Source organism: Trichechus manatus, unplaced genomic scaffold, assembly GCF_000243295.1.
Source record: "Trichechus manatus latirostris isolate Lorelei unplaced genomic scaffold, TriManLat1.0 scaffold00027, whole genome shotgun sequence".
Lineage (NCBI taxonomy): Eukaryota > Metazoa > Chordata > Mammalia > Sirenia > Trichechidae > Trichechus > Trichechus manatus.
In genome coordinates, this window is record NW_004443963.1 from 8,695,810 (window position 1) to 8,719,824 (window position 24,015).

A 24,015-nucleotide genomic window follows, 5' to 3' on the forward strand; every position below is an offset into this window, starting at 1 on the left:
TCTCCAGCCCTATGTCATAATTTAGTCCGCAGGGACCTTGATCGCCTTTCCCTTCCACAAGACATCACATTGGTCCATTACACTGATGACATTATGCTGATTGAAGCTAGAAAGGAAGAAGTGTCAATGACTCTGGACTTATTGGTAATACATTTGCGTGCTAGAGGGTGGGAGATTAATCCCACAAAAATTCAGGCACCTTCCACTTCAGTGAAATTTCTAGGTGTCCAGTGGTGTGGGGCATGTTGAGACATTCCTTCTAAAGTGAAGGATAAGTTATTGCATCTTGCTGCTCCCACAACTAAAAAGGAGGCACAAAGCCTAGTGGGCCTCTTTGGATTTTGGAGGCAACATATTCCTCATTGGGTGTGCTACTCCGGCCTATTTATCAAGTGACTTGAAAAGCTGCTAGTTTCGAGTGGGGACCAGAACAAGAGAAGGCTCTGCAACAAGGTTCAGGCTGCTGTGCAAGCTGCTCTGCCACTTGGACCATATGATCCAGCTGATCCAATGGTGCTTGAAGTGTCAGTGGCAGATAGAGATGCTGTTTGGAGTCTTCGGCAGGCCCCTTTTGGTGAATCACAGCGCAGACCCTTAGGATTTTGAAGCAAAGCTCTGCCATTCTCTCCAGGTAACTACTCTCCTTTTGAGAAACAACTTTTGGCTTGTTACTGGGCCTTAGTAGAGACTGAACGCTTAACCATGGGACACCAAGTCACCATGAGGCCTAAGCTGCCCATCATGAACTGGGTGTTGTCTGACCCACAGAGCCATAAAGTTGGACGTGCACAGCAGCACTCCATCATTAAATGGAAGCGGTATATTCGAGATTGTGCCTGAGCAGGACCCAAAGGCACAAGTAAGTTGCATGAGGAAGTGGCCCAAATGCCCATGGTCTCCACTCCTGTCACATTACCTTCCATCTCCCAGTCTACACCTATGGCCTCATGGGGAGTTCCTTATGATCAGTTGACTGAGGAAGAGAAAACCCGTGCCTGGTTTACAGATGGTTCTGCACGATATGCAGGCGCCACTCGAAAGTGGACTGCGGTAGCACTACAGCCCCTTTCTGGGACCTCCTTGAAGGACAGTGGTGAAGGGAAATCCTCTCAGCCGGCAGAACTTTGAGCAGTGCACATGGTTGTTCACTTTGCTTGGAAGGAGAAATGGCCAGATGTGCTATTATATAGATTCATGGGCTGTGGCCAATGGTTTGGCTGGATGGTCAGGTACTTGGAAGGAACATGGTTGGAAAATTGGAGACAAGGCTTTATGGGGCAGAGGTATGTGGATAGATCTCTCCGAATGGGCTAAAGAAGTGAAGATATTTGTGTCTCATGTGAATGCTCACCAAAGGGTGACCTCAGCAGAGGAGGATTTTACAATCAAGTGGATAGGAAGACGCATTCCGTGGAAACCAGTCATCCTCTTTCCCCAGCTACTCCTGTCACTGCTCAATGGGCTCATGAACAAAGTGGCCATGGTGGCAGGCGTGGAGTTTATGCATGGGCCAAGCAACAGGGACTTCCACTCACCAAGGCCGACTTGGCCACAGCCTCTGCAGAGACCAACACTGAGTCCCCGATATGGCACCATCCCTCAAGGTGATCAGCTAGCAACCTGGAGGCAAGCTGATTACATTGGACCACTTCCATCATGGAAAGGGCAGCGTTTTGTCCTTACTGGAATAGACACTTACTCTGGATATGGATTTGCCTTCCCTGCATGCAATGCTTCTGCCAAAACTACCATCCGTGGACTTACAGAATGCCTTATCCACCGTCATGGTATCCCACACAAGCATTGCCTCAGATCAAGGGACTCACTTCACAGCAAATGAAGTGCGGCAGTGGGCCCATGCTCATGGAATTCACTGGTCTTACCATGTTCCCCATCATCCTGAAGCAGCTGGCTTGATAGAACGATGGAATGGCCTTCTAAAGACACAATTATGGTGCCAGCTAGGTGGCAATACCTTGCAGGGTTGGGGCAATGTTCTCCAGGAGGCTGTATATGCTTTAAACCAGAATCCAATATATGGTGCTGTTTCTCCCATAGCCAGGATTCACGGGTCCAGGAATCAAGGGGTGGAAATGGGAGTGGCACCACTCACTATTACCCCTAGTGACCTACTTGCAAGATTTTTGCTTCCTGTCCCCTCGACCTTATGCTCTGCAGGCCTAGAGGTCTTAGTTCCAAAGGGAGGAATGCTCCTACCTGGAGACGCATCACTGATTCCATTGAACTGGAAGTTAAGAATGCCACCTGGCCACTTTGGGCTCCTTATGCCTCTGGATCAACAGGCAAAGAAGGGAGTTACCATACTGGCTGGTGTGATTGATCCTGATTACCAAGAAGAAATCAGACTGATATTACATAATGGAGGTAAAGGAGAGTATGTCTGGAATGCAGGAGATTCCTTGGGGCGTCTCTTAGTACTACCATGCCCTGTGATTAAAGTCAATGGTAAACTACAGCAAAGTCATTCTGACATGACTACTAATGACACAGACCCTTCAGGAATGAAGGTTTGGGTCACCCCACCAGGCAAAGAACTACAACCAGCCAAAGTGCTTGCTGAGGGCAAAGGGAATACAGAATGGCTGGTGGAAGAAGGTAGTTCTAAATACCAGTTACGGCCACGTGACCAGTTACAGAAACAGGGACTATAATTGTTATGAGTATTTCTACTTTGTATGTGTGCATCAAATATTTTTGTTTCCTTCACTTATAAAATATAAGCTGTGAACGGGGCTAGTTAGTTGTATCATGTTAGGTGCAAGTATGACTTTCTAATTGTCTTTATTCAGAGATTATGTATGGTTTAAGGAGATGTGTACATATGCCAAGTTGACAAGGGGTGGACTGTGATGGTTAAGATTGTGTGTCAACTTGGCTGGGCCATGATTCTCAGTGTTTTAATGTAATCACTCCCATGACTGAATATACTGTGAGTAGCCAATCAGATGAAAGGGAGTCTCCTTGGGAGTATGGCCCGCATGTGAATATAAGCAGACGTTCTGGCTTTTTGCTCTCTCTGGATCCTGTGGCTGCTTCCTGTCGTCTCATCTCCCGTTCTTGGAACTTGAGCTATCAGCTTATCTGCTGAACCTGGGATTCGTCGATCTATACAGCCTGTGAGTGGGAGCCCTGCTCTCTGACCTGCCGATCTTGGCCTTGCCAGCATTTGTGGCTGTGTGACTCAGGAGAGGCCTCTACCCTGATCTATGGACTTGGGACATTCTAGCCTCTAGAATCGCGTGAGCTGTTTCCTTGATATAATCTCTCTCTATATATATATTTATACACTTTACTGGTTTTGCTTCTCTAGAGAACCCAGCCTAAGACAGCATTTCTCATAGATTCTTATAGAATCTGTTTCTGTAATTTATAATTACGTCTCACATACCAATCCATGCTCTTCCACTTCCCAAAGAATAAAGAAAGAAAAAAAAAAAAAGAAGATTAAACCACCAAATACACAAAGAGTCCATATTTGTATATAGTTTAATTAACAAGGTCACTTTAGCTGTAAACAAACAAAGAAAGGGAGATAAGAACTTAACACATGATTACTTTCATGGGTCAAAACAGGTATACATGAAGCTTTAAAACACACCGTCTGTCTTAATAGAGGCTACAACTACCAATTTTGATTACACACGTTTTCTAAAACATTATTATCAAAGGGTGCAAATTTAGATCAAACAAACAATGATTGGAAGAAAATTCTGTCCTAAAATTCTGACAGTCTTTTAAGAAAGTCTAAAAACCTCCTATTTTCCCACACTGACTCGCAAAACTATGATTTTATATCAGAGTATCAGTTTGCAACTTTAACTTTTGCCATACATGAAAAATTATCAAAAATATATTGATGGGTCTATACTAATTGTGACTATTTATATTTACAGTAAGCAAATTCTTTTACCAAGTTCCTTATATACAAATCACCATTTGTCCTATGTGAAATTCATTAAAAAGTTAAAAACCACAGAAATGTCAGTAAAAACAACGCATTTCAAAATGTAACTGGTTTCCATTCCATCAATGAACATTTTAAAATAATTAAACTGAAAAAGCACTGAACTCTCCACCAATTTCAGTTGCAACAGTATTCTTCCTGAATGTTTTCTGTGGTTTAAGGGGGAAAAAAACAAAACAAAATAAAACTGAGTAAAGCCTGATTGCAGGGAATTAAATAATAAAAATTTCATGTGTGTTTACCAATCCTATACTCAATAAATTTACAATCTAATTTAGGTAGGCATAAAAAACTAAGTGATAAAAAATATAGTTTAAGATAACTGAAGAAATAAGAAGTCTTTAAAAACTGGCAAATGCACTGTATAAATATTTTCTTCACATTCATTTAAATCACAAAATATTATACCAAATCTAATTAGATCTGGATATAGGCGTAGATTTTTGATACTTCCGAACTGGGCTAGCAGTTTTAAAAACTTAAAACTGAGAAGAATTTAGATTTTATAAGCATCACAGAAGATAAATGAAATTTAGAAACACTTAAGAGGCAAAGATTTGGGGAAAAGTACACAAGGAGATTATAAGAATCCCACTAAAATAAAAAGGCCACTTTAATTGTTTTAGACTTATGGTCACATAGTAAGGAAATGAAAAAGATACCTTTCTAAGAAAAAAACTTGAGCACAAAATTATAAGCTTTTCAAGTTTAAAGATCATGGATTCAGGATGACCAGAAAACTGAGTGCAGCACTTTTTCCAGTCCAGGCTCACTTCTCTTGTCTAATAACTAACTGGTTTTATAACAATCACTTAAAAATTTATGCCTCAGATTCTGTTTTGAAAGTAGAGATTAATTTTACTTTGGAAATCATCTTAATGTACATTAACTGTACATAAAGCAAGAAATTAGGCTCTAAAATCTTACCTAATTAGCGCTCTGCCGCTGGACTTTGGGACCGATACTCTGGGTCTCCTCTTCTTGACTAGGACGCTTCCCACTGCTGACACCAGTGCCTGTGGGACTTCTTCCTACACATTTAAAAATGTCTGTTTAATATAGAGAAGGTGAAAAGAACAGCATGCTCGAATGCTTCCTTCTTACCTTGCTTTAACAGGTGAGCTTGCTGGCTGTCTCTGTGAGCATAATGTAAAATACCATTCCCTTGAGGGCAACCTGTTAGTATTCAAAACACAATAAAATTACTTCAACTAAATGCCAACTTGTATGTATTAAAACTTTATATCCAATTTTTAGTATTTACATTTAAGGCCTTTTATGCTTTTAGGACCAAATCTCAATTCTCCATATGAACCAAAAATCACATGCCCAAATCAGGAAATTTAGGCTCATAGAAAGGTTGACAGTTCAAAGGCAAAATCACTGAAAATCATTTTCTAAAAAATATTTTACTGAATGACTATTAGAAACTTAACCATGAAGGCAAAAATAGGGGAAACAGTGCGATACACCTCTTGTCCCTCCCTTTCTACAGTCCTCCTTCCCAGCCCCTCCAAAACATACGGCCTTGGAGATGGGGAATAAGGGTCTGCCAGATAAGAGTTGAACAGTGCAAATCACACATCTGGGAGGAGACACAGACTATAGGGAAGTTTCCTAGCCTGATCAGTTATAGCAACCCTCCTAAAAAGAAACAATGTAAGAGGAGAATGGGTTGGCTAGCACAGAAAAATAGGTTTTAGAGAAACAGTTTTTATCAGTTTGTCCAGATGATGGGAAAATACAAGCATTCTAGTCCCTGGAAAGGCCACCTCATGGCCTGAACAGAATATATCTTGGATACATCAACACTGGGAAAGTAGATGCCCTGGGCCAGGGATGAGGCCTTTCATCACTGGGAAGCGATATCTCCCACCATAAATTAACAACATAGTGATCCTTACTGATACCTCAATTCATATGATTTTTAAACTTCCAGTCTGTCATTCATAGAATGATTATCTCTAATTATACTGAAAACGTCATTTTTTTGGACTTATAAGGCTGACAGACTACAGACTATGGCAAATTCACCGGTGAATGGTGTTACTCCTAATCTTACCATCGACTGGGCTTCCCCTAACAGTGACACTTGTTGCTGTACAGCGTTGTACAGCACTATTTAAAACTTCTACAAATACATGTTCAATTACCATATTTACTCATACCACACACATTTGCTAGTGCCAATTTATGCTAGTGACTTATAACAGGTACTAGGGATACAAATATATTACTAAGCCATGGGGTGCAGAAAGACCACAAGGGGCTCACAGTCTAGTAGGGTGAGACAGGTATTCAAATCACCAAGTAAAAAGAAGTGTTATTAGGTGCCTGGATGGATGTTGGTACAGGATACAATGGGGACTTTGATGAAGGAAAAGTCAATTTTACTGGAATATTCATAAAGATGGCCCATGGGCCAAGTCATAAACCGATCATCTTAGGCCTCTGTTCTCAATTTCATCAATTCTAAGATAAATGAGAATGAATTTCAAAAACAAAATATTAAGCAAAAGAAGGTACATACAAAAGAAGAAAAAATACATGATTCAATTTCTATAAAGTTCAAAAAAGGGCAACACTCAGCTACAGTATTAGAAATAAGGAGAGTGATCACCTCTTGGGTGGAACAGAGGAAATTAATAAGCTCAATAAATACTTTGGACATTTCCTTAAGGTGGTATTGTATTTCTTTAGAGAGCTATATGGTAGTAGGTAGGCACTTAAGATCATCCCGAGTCCCTAAATTTATACTACTATAGCCTATAACTTCCCTGTAAAATGTAAATTATATTTTCATGAGCAGAACAGTGCAAGAGACAGTGAGTGAAGAACAGAGCATTGCTGATCAATAGGCCTGTTACTTGCTTAGTCATTCACAAAAATCACAAGTCCCCATATTCATGTGTCTTCAGGATCATTACAGGAGTTAATTTCAGAATGCCAAGAGTATACCCTAGAGTGAAAGCAAATTGTTTTAAAAAAGTATTTCTTGGTTAAAATAAAACAAAGTTTTTTAAGGGTGAAAAGTTTATCTGATCACTTTCCCCTCGTGTTATGTTGTCAGTAGCACTAAAAGGATTTTTCATTTATAAAATTCTGACTTAAAACTTACTGTGGGGGAAATATATCAAAAGGTAATATACCAAAATTTTAATAGAGACTGTCTCTATTGGATGGAATTGGGGGTGATTTCTGTTCTTCCTCTTTTCTATTTTTTTCTGAGTTTTCTAAATTCTGTACAGTGACCAGGTATTTTTTAAAACAGTTTTGTGGTATAATTTACAAACCATAAAATTCACCCATTTTAAGCATACAATTCAATGATTTTTAGTAAATTTACAGAGTTGCACAACCATCAACACAATCCGGTTGCAGAACATTTCCATCCCCCTCAAAAGATACCTTATGTCCATTTGTATTCAATTTCTATTCCTACCCTGAGTCTCAGGACACCAGTAATCTGTCTCTAAAGCTTTGCCTTTTCTGGACATTTCATATATATGGAATCATGCAGTATGTGGTCTTTTGTATCTGGCTTCTTTAACTTAGCATAATATTTTTGAGGTTCATCTATGTTATAGCATGTATCAGTATTTTGTTCCTTTTTGTGGCTGAATAATACCTCATTGTATGAATATGCCACATTTTATGTTCAGCTGCTAACCAAAAAGTCAGCAGTTTGAATCCACCAGTCGCTTCTTGGAAACCCTATGAGGGCAGTTCTACTCTGTCCTATAGGGTCGCTATAAATCGGAATCGAACTGATGGCAGTGGGTTTGAGTTTGGTTTTTGATTATTTGCCAGCTGATGAGATATATAAATTGCTTCCACTTTTTATAAGTAAAGCTTCAGTGAACATTCACATACAGGTATTTGTGTAAATATATGTTTTCATCTCTCTTGGGTAACCAAAAAACTGAACCTATTGTCGTCAAGTCGATTCCAACTCATAGCGACCCTACAGGACAGAGGAGAACTGCCCCATAGGGTTTCCAAGGAGCTGGTGGTAGATTCGAACTGCTGACCTTTCTGGTTAGCAGCTAATCTCTTAACCACTGTTTCACCATGGCTTGGTAGATTTCAGATTCCCTGGGTGGCGCAAACTTGGCTGTTAACCAAAAGGTTGATGGTTTGAGTCTACCCAGAGACACCTTAGGAGAAAGGTCTGATGATGTATTTCCAAAAAATCAGCCAGAGAAAACCCTATGGAGCACAGTTCGACTCTGACACGCCAGGGTTCGCCGTTAATTGGGATTAACTCAACGGCAATGTTTTTTTTTAAATGGTAGATTTATGTTTAACTTTTTAAGAAACTGCCAAATTATCTTCCTGAGTGGTTGTACCCCATAACCCCACCCTAGCAATATATGAGGGTTCCAGTTTCTCCATATCCTCTACAACACTTGTCTGTATTTTTTACTTTAACCACTCTAGCGGGTGTCAGGTGACCAATCTGTCACACTGTGCCTGGAACTTTCCAAGTTTTAGTACTGGAAGTCTCAATTCCTAGAAAACCATTCAATCCTGGGCAATCAGAGACAGTTGGTTGCCCTAAGTGGGTGTGAAGTGGTATCTCATAGAGGTTTTAATTTGCATTTCCCTAATAATTAGTTATGCTGATGAACAGGTATTTAATAATAATAAAAAAACTAAAAATTAAAATAAAAACTGGAGCACATTTCTATACTAAACATATTGTAGTCTGTTTTATTATAAGAACACAAGTACTTTAAGACATCTGTGTACAGCTTATTCCTTTCCTGAGGAGAAAAAAGTATAGATAACGAAAGAAAAATGGTTAAAACAAGGGGAGAAAAATGTAATTTGTACTGCAGAGATTAAGAATGCTCCAGTCCTTTAGAAATCTAAGAAAAGTCATAAAGAATCTTGCCCTTTGATGGGCCTTGTAAAGCACTATAAAATAAAAGCCTACAAGTCTTGGGGGACATCTAGGTCAATTGGCATAACACAGTTCAGAAAGAAAATGTTCTATACCCTACTGTGGTGAGTAGCATCTGGGGTTTTAAAAGCTTGCAAGCAGCCATCTAAGATACATCTATTGGTCCCATCCCGTCCAGAGCAAAGGAGAATGGAAAAAAAGCCAAAGAAACAAGGAAAATATTTGTCCAAAGGACTAATGGACCACATGAACCACAGCCTCCACCAGCCTGAGCTAGATGGTGTCTGGCTACCACCACTGACCGCTTTGACAGGGATCCCCATAGAGGGTCCTGGACAGAGAGGCAGAAAAATGTAAAACAAAATTCAAATTCACAAAAAAAGACCAGACTTACTGGTCTGACAGAGACGAAACTAAACTAACACCATGCTAACTCAGAACTGAAGCCATTCCCTATGTCCACCTTTCAACCAAAGATTAGAAAGGCTTATAAAACAAACAATAATACATGTTTATCATGGGCAACACCTGCCCAAAAGCAAAGACAAGAAGGCAGGAAGGGACAGGAACACTGGACGAATGGACACGGGGAACCCAGGGTAGAAAGGGGGAGAGTGCTGACACATTGCGGGGACTGCAACCAATGTCACAAAACACTTTGTGTTTTTTAATGAGAAATTTTTTTAATGAGAAACTAATTTGTGCTGTAAACTTTCACTTAAAACACAATAAAATTAAAAAATAAATAAGTAAAAATAAAAGCTTACAGATAGGATAAGCACAGGGCACGAAGGAATATGCCTTAGAAGTACGTTAAGTCCTTTCAAAAGGGGCAGAAACCTGAGAGAAGAAATGCTTAACAGCTTACTCCAAATTCTACAGGTCTTTCCACAATTATTCCCATTTCTAGGTCTATAATGCTCTCTCCCTCATCTGCCTACCCAAATGCTACTGACACTCTTCATCCAAGAAAAATTCCCCAGTTCCTTCAGCCCTCAATGATCTCTCCCTTTCTTCAATTTCATGCAGAGGCAGCACCTAAGATGTATCCCGTTTTTCATTTGTTTTCGTTTCCTCTCCATACCTCATTTAGACTATAAGCTTTATGTGGCTTTTATATCTTCTATGTCTTTTGAAGGCCTCATAGCACCTAGCTACAAAGTATGTTACAAATAGTTCAAGATTTTTGAATTCTTCTATTATATATAAACTACCATACGTTACAAATTTGTGAAGAAAAATTATTCCAATTTAACTTGCTACCATGATTAGCTTTTGAAGGTAACTTCAAATAAAGGATACTGAATAGAATGGACTAAGAAGCAGTATATGCCAGCATTGTCCATTAGCCAGGCACTTGGAAAGCCTGTTGCTTCCTGTCCCTCTGCTAGATGCCTGTTATCTTAGTGCTTCACAGAGCTCCTGTGCATCCCCCTCCTCTGTGGGCTGACAAGGCAGTCTGTGAACTGAACAGGAGACTTGAAAGAACTTTTGAAATAATACCTTGTTGAATTCTACTTCAAACTGTAGGAGACACTGAGAAAGAACACTTCTGAAGTACAGGTGTTACATTTGCAGGGGAGGCTCAGTGATACAGGGAAACAATATGAGCTTTGAGGTTAGTCAGATCTGGACCTGAATGTTAGCTGAACTCCCTAGTAATTGTGAAACTTTGGTTAAGTTACCTGACCTTTCCAGGCTTATTTTTCCCAACCATGAAATGAGAATTCCACCACCACCACCTCAGAAGGTTATTGTAAGAATGTGAAAAAGTTATTGTGAGAAAGTACTATGAAAATGTATTGTGAAGTTTTCTAGTACTAGCACAAGTTAGGCAGTTAAAATGTGAGTGCCTTTGTTCCTTTCTCCATAAACTAATTCTTGGAGGATAAAATACATGCTCCCATAAGAATGCAGGACATTTCTGAATTCAAAAGGTTCAATTTTTTAAAAGGGTTTTATTCTTAATACCAATTTAGAACATCTGATCTTTTTTTTATAACCATTCCACAAATGCTGCCTTGTTTTTAACCAAATTCATTAGCCTCATGCTATTTTTTAAAATTTTATTTTATTGTACTTTAAGTGAAAGTTTACACTTCAAGTTAGTCTCTCATACAAAAATTTATACATACATTGTTATGTGACCCTAACTGCTCTCCCTATAATGCGACAGCACATTCCTCCTTTCCACCCGATTTCCTGTGTCCATTCAACCAGCTCCCAACCCTCTCTGCCTTCTCATCTCACCTCCAGACAGGAGGTGCCTATTTAGTCTCATGTGTCTACTTGAGCTAAGAAGTACACTCTTGACGAGTATTGTTTTATGTCCCACAGTCCAGTCTAATCTTTGACTGAAGAGTTTGCCTCGGAAATGGTTTTAGTGCTGGGTTGACAGAAAGTTTGGGGGCTATGCTCTCGGGGGTTCCCCCAGTCTCAGTCAGACCATTAAGTCTGGTCTTTTCACCAGAATTTGAGTTATGCTCCCCAGTTTTCTCCTGCTCCAACAGGGACTCTCTGTTGTGTTCCCCGTCAGGGCAGTCATTGGTGGTAGCCGGGCACCATCTAGTTCTTCTGGTCTCAGGCTGTTGCAGTCTCTGGTTTATGTGGCCCTTTCTGTCTCCTGGGCTAATGCTTTCCTTGTGACTTTGGTGTTCTTCATTCTCCTGGACCAACTGATGCATCTTAGATGGCCACTCGGTAGCTTTTAAGACCCCAGACGCCACTCACCAAAGTAGGATGCAGAACGTTTTCTTAATAAACTTTGTCATGCCAATTGACCTAGATGTCCCCTGAAAGCAGCTTCATGCTATTTTTGCTTATAGCCTTAGAAAACTGATATAATGATTTATTCCCCAAATAAACTGCCTTCTTAGACATTATTACTATCACATGTACTAAGAATTTATGCGGTAATACAAAACTATCACAGACCAGACTTCGTAAGAAAAAACTCATATGCAGAAGGACTAGAGGCCCTATGCATGTGTATGGCAAATCTTTTGGCAGTTTTCATAGGGCCACTGGCCTTTTTAACTAATTATCTTATAACTGATGTGTACCTAAAGAGAGTAAAAAATAATATTGCTGTTGTTAGGTGTCGTCGAGTCGGTTCCAACTCATAGTGCTGCTACGTACAACAGAACGAAACCCTGCCATCCTCACAATCATTGTTATGCTTGAGCCCATTGTTGCACACGCTGTCAATCCATCTTGTTGAGGGTCTTTCCTCTTTTTTGCTAACCTTCTACTTTTTTTCCCTTCTCCAGGGACTGGTCTTTGGTCCTTAGTGTTCAACGCATCAGAGACAGTCAATAAATTCAGGTGGGATATACTCAAGGTCATACTTTGGCTCTCGTGGACTTGTTCTAATTTTCTTCAGTTCCAACTTGAATTTGCATATGAGCAACTGATGGTCTGTTCTGCAGTTGGCCCCTGGCCTTGTTCTGACTGATGATATTAAGCTTTTCCATTGTCTCCTTCCACAGATGTAGTCAATTTAATTCCTATACGTTCCACCTGGTGAGGTCCATGTGTACAGACGTTGTTTATGTTGTTGAAGACAGGTATTTGCAACGAAGAAGTTGTTGGTCTTGCAAAATTCTATCAGGTGATCTCCAACATCGTTTCTATCACCAGGCCATATTTTTCAATTACCAATCCTTCTTCGTTTCCAACTTTTGCATTCTAATTACCAGTAATTATCAATGCATACTGACTGCATGTTTGATCAATTTCAGACAGTAGAACTTGGTAAAAGTCTTTAATTTCTTCACCTTTGGCTGGTAGTGGTTGGTGCATAAATTTGGATAATAGCTGTATTAACTGGTCTTCCTTATAGCTTATGGATATTATCCTATCACTGACAGTGCTGTACTTCAGGACACATCTTGAAATGTTCTTTTTGATGATGAATGCATCACCATTCCTCTTCAAAGTGTCATTCCTGGCATATCAGACCACATGACTCTCCGATTCAAAATGGCCAATACCAATCCATTTCAGCTCAGTAATGCTTAGGATATTGATCTTTATGCATTTCATTTCTGACAATTTCCAATTTTCCTAGATTCATACTTTGTACATTCCACGTTGCAATTATTAATGGATGTTTGCGCTGTTTCTTCTCATTTTGAGTCATGCCACACCAGCAAATGAAGGTCCCGAAAGCTTGACTCCATCCACATCATTAAGGTGGACTCTAATTTGAGGAGGCAGCGCTTCCCCAGGCGTCTTTTGAGAGCCTTCCAACCCGAGGGACTCATCTTCTGGCACTATATTAGACAATGTTCCGCTGCTATTCTTAAGGTTTTCACTGGCTCCTTCTTTTCAGAAGTAGACCACCAGGGTCCTTTTCCCTAGTCTGTTTTAGTCTGGAAGCTCAGTTGAAACCTGTTCACCATGGGTGACCCTGCTGGTATTTGAATACTGGTGGCATAGCTTCCAGCATCACAGCAACACACAAGCCCCCACAGAATGACAAACTGCAGACATGTAGGGGGAAAAAGAGCATTCTAAAAACATGAAATTTGAATTTCATTTTACCCTTTAAAAATCTGCTCTCTTCCTTAAGTTTATAATATCTTTACAAGATCTTTAACTCGATGTAAATTCTACTACATGTAATGATGCTTTTCATCTCTAAAACATCCCTAATGGAGTGAGAGGATGTGTGTGTTATGTGTTTGTGTGAGCGTGTATGCATGTGTACAAAAAACCCAGCATACTAATTTTAAAGATAGGTTTTCTAAAACATATTACAGTGAAGTTCAATAAACATATCTGATTATCATTTGTGTTAGAAAGTACAGGAAGTTCCTTTTCACTTACTTCCATTGCTGCTACAACCTGGGATATTTTCTCCAGGTGAATAGCCCATGAGACCTCCATTCCCATTAGGATTAGAAGGCACTGATGCAAGAAGACCTAAAGGGAAAAAATATCCTCTTAAATTACGATCAAGATAAAATTCAAGGGTACGTACATAGCCAGCTGCTGAAGAAACACTGATTAAAGAGAGTTACTGACATACCTAGTCCTCTGTATCGTGAAAGTTGCTGATAGATCTGCTTCATCCTTTCAATATTCAAACGGCTTGCCTCAGCATGGTTCACCATTGGTTTAGGATAATTAACTCCTATCGAACATTTGGCTACCTTCTGGATACCTTCTGGTGCATTCCAGGGATCATAGATGTATTTTGCAGGGAAGCCTCTCAGGACAGGCAAATAACGTCTTTTAGGATAAAGAAGAAAAATCATTATTAAAATGTACTGTAAGCAAATTATAACAACCTATTATCTATGCACAACCAAAATCAAATCAATATCATTTAAGTGATCTGTTTACCCTTCTCCTGATCTCTGCAGCCCATTATGAATATTTTAAGTGTTGCTTAAACATGAAAAGCTCTTCCTGAATATGCTATTCCAAACTGAATAATAATCATACTTATTTACCTGATATAGTCTCCATTGGGATCTGTTCTCCTACCAAAACCAACAGGACAGTAACAGTGAAAAAACTGTTGGAAAAAGGAACTACAAGACAGCCACATCCAACTTCCAGCATTTATGCTCCAATCTGCATCAAGCAGTAATTCTTCAAATACCTTCAGAAGTAACAGTAACCGATTAGTCTGCACACACATAATTTCAAAGCAAGCATTTTCCAGGCCATTGTAGGTCAAAAGTCAAGGCAAAGAAAATCTAGCACACAACTGTGAAATTAAACATTCCAAGATTAGTTTCCTTGTCTATGTTCTGTCACACAAAATTCTATAATGAGTCATTTCAGGGAAAGAAGCATATTGGCAATGAGTAGATTTCTGAATAAAATTTACCTTTCTAACTTCTGCAGTGTTATGAGGGGGAGGGAAGGGTAAAATGATTACTGAAGTCACTGATTTAAAAAGATAAGATGGGATACAAAGGGATTAAAAAAATTTAAAAAACAAAACCCAAAAAGCAATAAAATACTTTCAAGAAAGCAAAAATGCTACCATATAAATAACACCAAAACTTAGAAGCTTGGTACACTGGTTTACATAAAGGGAGCACCCGAATATAAATGATCTTTAAAACTTTACTAGTGTCATATAGTTTAAATCTGGAATTCCTTGATCCAAAAGGGAAAACAGAATAAAAAAAAAGATTTTTAAAAAATTCATTAAGTGTGTGCTGTACATCTACTTCATGTACAACTTTGTACTAGGAAATATAAGAGATGCAAAATAACACAGAATCAAGAAATGGTCCTCAAATAGGAAAAATGAATAACATAGCCAAGAGGGTAAAACACATACATAAGTCCTGTTACATATAACCATAAGATGATACCACAAAATGTAGTATGCCTCACTTTAAAACCAGAAAACCAAATCTGTTTCAGTCAAGTCAATTTCTACTCATAATGACCTTATAGGACAGAGTAGATTTCCAAGGTTGTGAATCTTTACAGAAGCAGACTTTCAAATCTTTCTCCAGCAGAGCAGTTCGTGGGTTTGAACTACTGATGTTTTGGTTAGCAGCCCAGCACTTAACCATTGTACCACCAGAAATATTCCTAAAAAGCTGTGATGGTGAAGCAAGGTGAAATGATTTATATTTAAATTTATAATAGGAATTCACTATTTTTAAGAACTCTTGGGTGAATCCTTTTTGGTGACAGAAATGATCACCTATAAAGCTATCTATCCAATAAGCCCAGAGCGTCAATCTTAGAGTTCCCCTGACAGACTAGGCTAGTTTAGCCATTGAAATGACTTTAATCAGTTTAATCAGTTTTCACCACTTTACCTGTCTGACAATACCATCATGTGCTGCAAAAGTGTGGTAATTAAATGCTTTATCCACTAAAAAACTAGACTATAAATGAATCTACATAATAGACAACTTCTAGAATTTGTTTTAATAAGGTAGGATTCCTTCAAAATAATACCATGCTACATTAGTTAAAAGTACACTTACCTTCATTCCTTCTTCCCAACTAATCCACAGGTCACCTCGTGTCAAGAAGCAAGCAACAGCATGTCTGGCTAAATGGTGAATCCAACCCTCTTGACGAAGTTGTGTCATAATGGCATCAATCCACGGAAAACCTGTTCGGCCTTCTGCCCATTTGGCTAATGCCTCAGGATTCTTATCCCAAGGAATTTGAACACAGATAGGGTTTCCTTCCATTTTATCAAAGCGTGGATTATTTGTTGCTGCTGTATAGAAAAATTCACGCCATAATAGCTGCCCATAAAGAGAAAGGGGAGGAGAACTGTTCTTCTTTACCTAAGATTAAAAAGCAAAGTATAATCAGGCAATTTTTTAAAAAGTATTTTGAAAAATATGCTCTAGTTTTAGATAATACCTTTTTGTAGAGATCTGTTAGTTTGAAGTAAAACAGTCGACATGACAAACAACCAAATCGGAGATAAGGACTGAGTCCAGTAGGACTTGCAAGCAGGGAATTTGCATTCATACGGGGTCTTTCAAAGTTTGCCACCCAAGCCTGAAAACATACATAAAGAATTACATTAGCTAACTGCTTTTTCCATTTCAAAAAAATGGTCAAAATTGAGATTTGTTTTTAAAGTTATGTAGTTCTTAGGGAATAAAATCTTATTATTATCCCAGCTACAAATGACATGTTTTAATAAAAATAAGAAAGGATGAAAGTGAGCATTCTTTTCTTTCAGCCATCCTCGTACGGCACACAGTTATGTGAAACAAGTCACCTTCAAATTCCCAACACAAGGCTGAGAGTGCCTCAACCTGTCTCGCTGACACTCTTAAGTCCAATGAGGTAAAGGTGAAAGAGAAGAACTCTATCTCAGCTTCAAAGTTATCGTCATTAGATACCAGCATAGGCAGAAAGAAATAGAGGGTATGGGTAGTAGCTAAAAGGCAGTAATTAGAAGAGGATGGCGAAAGATATTTAAATGAGGAAAGAAAGTTGTTCAGTTAGGTTTGCCTTTGAATTACGGTGTTGGAGAAGAATACTGAATGTACCACGGACTGCCAGAAGAACAAACAAATCTGTCTTGGAAGAAGTACAGCCAGAATGCTCCTTAGAAGCAAGGATGGCAAGACTTCATCTCATGTACTCTGGACATGTTATCAGGAGAGACCAGTCCCTAGAGGAGGACATCATACTTGGTAAAGTAGAGGGTCAGCGAAAAAGAGGAAGACCCTCATGAGACGGACTGACACAGCGGCCACAACAACAGGCTCAAGCATAACGAAAACTGTGAGGATGATGCACTACCAGGCAGTGTTTCATTCTGTTGTACATGGAGTTGCTCTGAGTCAGAACTGATTCTATGGCACCTAACAACAACAACACAACTATTTTCCCTCAGTTCTCCTTCTTCCACAGTCTAGTTTTTATTTTATTAAAAACAGTGAAATATTATTTTCAAAATGTCAGTTTGGAAATATGAGCATGGCTATATTCTCTGTATTATCTTACTTTTCTTTCCAAATGCCTTTCCAAACGTGTAAGTGCTTCAGTTTCTCCACCTGGCCACACTGCAGAGGGTAGGCCATCTGTATCAAAACCTAAAAAAATTAAAAAAAAATATCATTCTTCTGAAACTAAAATAATTTTTACTTAACTGCAATAATTAGGAAAACAAATTACTTTGCAGAAAAATTATGGGAGTAGCATAAAAATTATTTTTGGGCTCTGGATAGGCTCTCACATATAGAGTATTTGACTTAGTCTCTATTATTCTGAACCTACATTTTAAGGCGATAATGATAGATCATATGTTTATAGAACATGTGAATAATGTACAGATTTATCACTTCTTAATTTAAGAGCATTTTTTTTTCTTTCTTCTTCTTTTAGTATTTAGTTGTGAATACATGACAGAATCAGAAGTGGGATTTTCTGAATGATTTGTGATTTATTAACTCAAGTTCCACATTTATTACAGTTTACACTCACCTAGTTCTTCCAGTGAAGGGACTCCGTATTTCTCATCATGGTCATCAGACAGAGGAGTCGTGCACTTTTCTATCACTTCTGAAGTAATTGTCTCTTCTGGTATCTCTAGCGGTTCCATTTTGCTGATGAGAGTCTGGAATCTTTTGTAAGTTAAAGGTGGTTGTCCACCATTGAGTTCTATGATCCTATTATAAGAGTTAGTAAAATGCAGTTACTATAAAAAAATAACAATATGCTTTGGTTGATAAGCTCTGAAAGGCTTAAAATCAGAACATAAAATTAATCACTTAAACTTCCAAGAGAATGTTAGCTTCTACGACCAGGAAACTGGTTCAGAATGATTAATGAGTCTAAAAATCATTCTCTTCATTTTCCAAACATCTGCTAAGTATAAAAAACATACAGTATGCAAATACCAAAAACTTTAAGATAAAGGATGTTAAGCACCTATGAGTGAAAAAAACAACGAAGTGGTTAAATTTGCCTAAATGCAGGAAAAAAAAAAAAATTATGGACACATAAAAAACATATTAGAACCTAGGTCAAAGAATCTCTCAATCATCAATAAAAACAAAACCAGGCCAATAATTATACCAAGGAGCAATTAGCAGGTCTCATTAATTAAGACTCTGTATTATTATAGTGCTATTTTCAATTGTGTTCATGCCTTCATTAGAGATGTCAGCAAATGTATCTTATGTCACATACTTAGGACATATAAGCCCTCCAAATTTCAAATTATTTACATTTAAGCACCTTTTATATTTACTAATGATCATTAATTACCTCAATTCATTTTTCAAAAGAATAATTAGCCTTGCCATTGGTAGTTTGGTTTAGATGCTATTTTGGAATAATTAATCATTCTTTTTCACTAAGGCCATTTACTAGCATTTGGCATTAATAAAGAATTACTGGTAAAATCCAGCTCCCTCATTTTATAGATAAGGAAACTGAAGCCTAACAGGAGTGTTAAGGAACTTGGAAAAGGTCACATAATGGATAAATGGCAAATTAATATTTTCTTAATGCAAAGCTATTATATTTTTCATTATGCCATATAAAATTATATATCAAGTGTAGGTACAGAAAGTAATTACCATAAAAGCTATTCTCTCTGCCTTTAGTGAATTTTGCTTTAGTCTGATATTCTGAGTTTATACACTGGGTCAGAATGAAATTTGCTGATTGCAATAATAGCGCAATGATACTATTGAGGACACTGATTACAGATTACACAACACAGTTACAAAATGAGAACCTCAGGAAAAAACATTTTCTACGCGTTACATTTTCATATATAGTATATATTCAAATTCAATTCAGTGAACACTAATTTTGTGCATAATACTGAGTCTTCCACTTAGAATCAACTGCTCTTATCCTGTTTTGTCTCTTCCTTGCTATCAGCTCCCTATAAATTAAGTAAACTGGTAAACTAGAAGGCAAATTTACCGTCAAAGGATATATAATTTTTAGGTCAATATCAAGTAAGATCCTTGCCTTAATCAAATCATAACTTTTTGATACCTGGAAAAGTGGAATACAATTAACTAGTTTGTCAGGTTACTTACAGAATTAGCTTTATCAATGTGATGAAATATTGTATACCCCATTCCCATTGCTGTCAAGTTAATTCCAACTCATAGGGACCCTACAGGAGAGAGCAGAACCGCCCCATAGGGTTTCCAAGGCTGTAAATCTTTATGGAAGCAGACTGCCACATCTTTCTCCCAGGGAACAGCTGTTGGGTTCAAACTGTCGACCTTTTGGTTAACAGCCAAGCAGCAGTCAAGTGCTTTACCACTGTGCCAGGGCTCCTGAAATGTGTATACAACTAAAAAAGTAAATACTTTAAAAGGTACATGAATTAGGAGATTTCAGCACTAGCAAGAATGACTGTATACCAAAAGTTTTAAAAAGTTAACCAACCTTATGAACTTCCAGAACTCACTCACAGTATGTAATACGTCCTAAACTTAAATTTGACAACAAAATCTTTGTTGGACAAAGCATCACGAGGGACTGGTGTTGCAAGGAATACACGTTGGGAACATGTTATTATGCCATTGTTCAGAGGACTACAGGTATACAAAGAAATACTGTGTACAATTTGCATCTGGATTTAAAATCCAGGTAGAGAGAAAAGATATACACACATGAAATAAAATAACATAAGACAATCATACAAGATATCAAGGCAGTTTATGGCTATATATCATACAAACTATTAAATTAATAATGCTAAGAACCTAGAAAGACAAGACCACAGTAGGCTGTTAGACTAGTCAAGGAAAATTTTGCGATACTCCAACAACAGTTTTGAAAATGAAATGCTGAGTATTTTTATCCTTTGCACTATGCCTGAAATTTTAGTGTGATGCCTGTTACTGGGTGAATAAAAATCAGAGCAGCTTAAATAAAATGCTAAGGATTTGCCATATGTTCATTTAATTTTCCCACAACACTATGATGTATATATTATTATTTCCATTTTACAAACTTACATCCCAGATGTTAAAACTTACTTGTCCAGGTCATATAAAGTATGTGAAATTCGTACAATGACTTCTACTCCAGCTTCTGTCGCCAGTTTCTTAATGGCTGCATCTCGTTCCTTTCCAAAGGGCTCAGAATCATACTCAATTGAAAGTTTAGTAATGTCCCATTCCTAAAATTAGAGTATGGGTCAAAAAAGTACATAAATTTTAATAATTATTTTTTCCTGTCATAACAAAGGATGGAAATAAGTGAAAGGTTCAAAACGTATATATCAATGATTATACATAAACTTTTTAAAAGTAATACTTTATTGTCTTTTAGGTGAAAGTTTACACATAAACTTTCAATATGCAGAAACAAAATGCACAATTTATCAATTCAAAAATATGTATACACAAATGTATACTCACTACATTCCAGGGATTGTGCTAGGCATTAGACCATCTAGCAATATGCTTAAAACCAGCTTCCTACACTAAATGTGTTTGTATAGCACTTTATTTTTTCAAATTACTTGCACATACATTATCTCATTCGATTCTTAAGACAACCCTCAGAGTCTGGCATGTTGGCTGGTATCTCCATTTTGTAGATAAGTTTATTTAAAAATTTAAGGATTTGCCCAGGTTCACAGACAACCAAAATCTGAATTTATGTGTCTGCTGACTCTAAGACCTGGTCTTTAAAAAACATTTGACAGTCGATAAGGTGTAAGTTGTTTTGCTGAGGATATATTATATTTTCGAGTGTCACAAAAATGCTAACTGGAAAATCTGGAGATAGTAACCATAATAGCAGCTACATACTGAGTGCCAGGTGCTATACTAATATGTTCTTCTTCTGTATTGTCTCTTTACAGTGATTTTAATGAGGAGACTGTAACTTAAGGGAATTAAGTAATTTTCCAAAGAGGTAGTGAAGTTTTTTTTAATTATAAAATCTACTCTGATATCACACAAAGGAAAAAAGATCATCTGTAATTTCTCCAAACCCTTACAGATTGGACAAGGGCTGTTCCCATTTTTTTTTTTTCAAATGCTATTATAAACCTTGCAGTGTACATCTTTATGCATATATCTGAAACATTTTAGGGCATTTGTCCTACTATTTCTCAGAAATAATTCCTTGAAAAAACAAATGATGGATCAAAGATAAGCACATCTGAAATTCTGATTGACACTGCCAAATTTTCCACCAGATATCCTGTACCAATTTATGCCCCCGTCAGTAGTACACCAGAGTGTTGCTCCCCACACTCCTGCCAATAATATGTATCAGTGATCTTTTTTAATCTCTACTACACTACTAGCAGAGAAATAATATCTCATTGTTTTAACTCTCCTTTCTTCAAAGTCTTGAAGAATGCACACCAAACTCTTAACAGCTATTACCTTGGAGGAGTAGAATTTGGAAGTGTAAATAAGATAGTTATTTTTTTATTTTATGCAACTGCTGCACTGTTCAGATTTGTTAGTACAAGTAAACTTTTTGAATTTAGAAATTAATTAAAATAAGAATAGGAAAGCATTATATTTCTTTGTTTTATAGTGAGACAGTGTAGAGTAGTGGTTAAAAAACACAGAATCTAAAGTCAGACTTCTTGAGTTCAAAGACTGGCTCAACTATTTAGGCAAGCTGATAAACTCCCATGCCTGTTTCCTAACTTATAAAATGGAGATAATGTAAGTGAAGCGCTTAGAAAAGTGAGTGTCTAGCACACAGTAAATACTACGTTAAGTATCTGCTACAATAAAAAAAAAATTAGGTTACTAGGTTACTGAAGGATTAAACAAGATAATGCATTTAAAGTGTTTATGACAGAGCCCGGTGCATAGTAAGCCCTCAATAAATGACAGCTGTTATTTTTACTTGTTGTTATTAGCTGCTGTCCAGTCGACTCCGACTTACGGCAAACTTACGTACAAAAGAAAAAAAGCTCAATGACAACAATAAAATAAATAAAATTTAGGGGAAAAAAAGAAACAAACATGTTGCCTGGGCCTGCCTCATCTTCATAACTGTGTTGTTGTCAGGTGCTGTCGAGTTGGTTCTGACTCACAGGGACCCTGTGTCCAACAGAATGAAACACTGCCTGGTTTTGCACCATCCTCACAATTGTTGCTATGTTTGAGCCCATTGCTGCAGCCACTGTGCCAATCCATCTTGAGGGTCTTCCTCTCTTTCACTGACCAAGCATGATGATGACCTTCTCCAGCAACTGGTCCCTCCTGATAACATGTCCAAAGTACGTGAGACAAAGTCTCGCCATCCTTGCTTCTAAGGAACATTCTGGCTGTACTTCTTCCATTGTTATGGTGATTGTGCCATCCATCTCACTGAGGGTCTCCCACACCTTCACTGGCCCTCTAACTTCAGCAAACATGATGTCCTCATCTAGACATTAATCCCTCCTGATGAAATGTCCAAAGCAAGTGAGTTGGATAATGTTCTGTAGTGATCCATGAGGTTTCCATTGGCTAATTTTTGGAAGCAGATCACCAGGCCTTTCTTCCTAGTCTGTCTTAGTCTGAAGTTCCCTTGAAACCTGTCCGCTATGAGTGACCCTGCTGGTATTTGAAATACTGGTGGTATAGCTTCCAGCATCATAACACCACCCAAGCCACTACCGTATGACAAACTGACAGACAGGTTGTGGATTATTTTTACTAGCCATTTATGTATTTCTTCTTTTGTGGGATGCAGTTTATTTGATTTTTTTTATTGTAGAGCTATTTTGTCCCTCATGTATTTGTAAGAGCTCCTTATATTTTAAAGATAGCAATCTTTTCTCTGTCATATACGTTACAATTTTTTTCCTAAATAGTGTGCAATTTTATTGACTTTTCAAAATATAAATTTTTAGTGTTTAGACAGTAAATACTAGAGTGTAAGAGGAGTCAATAAATAACACCCACCTCCCTTTCCCTTCTTGAGTTTAGATACAACTGAATATTAGCCATGTAAGTCAGAGAGCTAAAAATCAAAATATAAACCACATTACTAGTAAAGTTGAACTGGAGAAAATATATTAGGTTTAAGGGCAGGTGAACTTGCTAATATTTCACTCCTGAATTAAACAGATATGCCTACCCAATGATAGGCAGTGTCTCCCCTACAGTGTGGACCCACCTCTATAAAACTTATCACATGGAAGAAGAGAGCAAAATATGTGCTTTCTGCAACTGAAGGGGAAAAGAATAGCCTGAGCTATACATGTTTAGCTCCTTCTCCTAAACTTAGCAAAATAAGATAATTCATTTCTCCTTCCCTGGGATTAAATTAGTAAATGTTTCTCCACAAGAAATAACCAAAAGTTAGGGAAGAGAAGGTTCCCCAAACACTAAACTTATTCATTCATATACCAAATATTTATTGGAATTCTTGTTATGGGTCAGATACTATGCTAGGTCCCTGTCCTCCTGGAGCTCACTAAGGAAGACTGACAATACATAGGTATTATTAGGAGATAAAAAAAAATTCTATGATAGAGAATATGGGAGTGGTGGTAGGGGTCAGCTAATTATCTACTCTTTTTCTTGGTGGATTGCACTGGCTAGGACTTCTAGTAAGTGGTAAAAGCAAATATCCTTTCTTTATTCTCTATGTTAGGTGGAAAACATTCAGTGATTCACCATTAAGTATAATGTTAGTTGTGCTTTTTGTAGATATCTTTTGTAAATTG

At 37.8% G+C, this 24,015-nt stretch overlaps 1 protein-coding gene across 2 annotated transcripts in view; it reads right to left on the reverse strand.

Annotated features, from left to right (window-relative positions):
- Positions 1 to 3,491: 3,491 nt before the first annotated feature.
- The window catches only part of CRY1 (cryptochrome circadian regulator 1), a 100,492-nt gene continuing 79,968 nt past the window's right edge, over positions 3,492 to 24,015 (reverse strand). Inside the window, exons 3-13 of one of the 2 annotated variants that reach the window (XM_004373794.1) lie at positions 20,360 to 20,502; positions 17,832 to 18,016; positions 17,352 to 17,440; positions 16,251 to 16,391; positions 15,860 to 16,171; positions 14,351 to 14,502; positions 13,924 to 14,126; positions 13,722 to 13,817; positions 5,090 to 5,161; positions 4,913 to 5,016; positions 3,492 to 4,134 (exon numbers count right to left, since the gene is read on the reverse strand). In XM_004373794.1, coding sequence (XP_004373851.1) covers positions 4,913 to 5,016; positions 5,090 to 5,161; positions 13,722 to 13,817; positions 13,924 to 14,126; positions 14,351 to 14,502; positions 15,860 to 16,171; positions 16,251 to 16,391; positions 17,352 to 17,440; positions 17,832 to 18,016; positions 20,360 to 20,502 — 1,497 coding nt within the window. In that variant the 3' untranslated portion in view covers positions 3,492 to 4,134. Of the gene's footprint in view, positions 5,017 to 5,089; positions 5,162 to 13,721; positions 13,818 to 13,923; positions 14,127 to 14,350; positions 14,503 to 15,859; positions 16,172 to 16,250; positions 16,392 to 17,351; positions 17,441 to 17,831; positions 18,017 to 20,359; positions 20,503 to 24,015 lie in introns of both variants that reach the window. The other variant, XM_023729014.1, reaches the window with a different exon arrangement.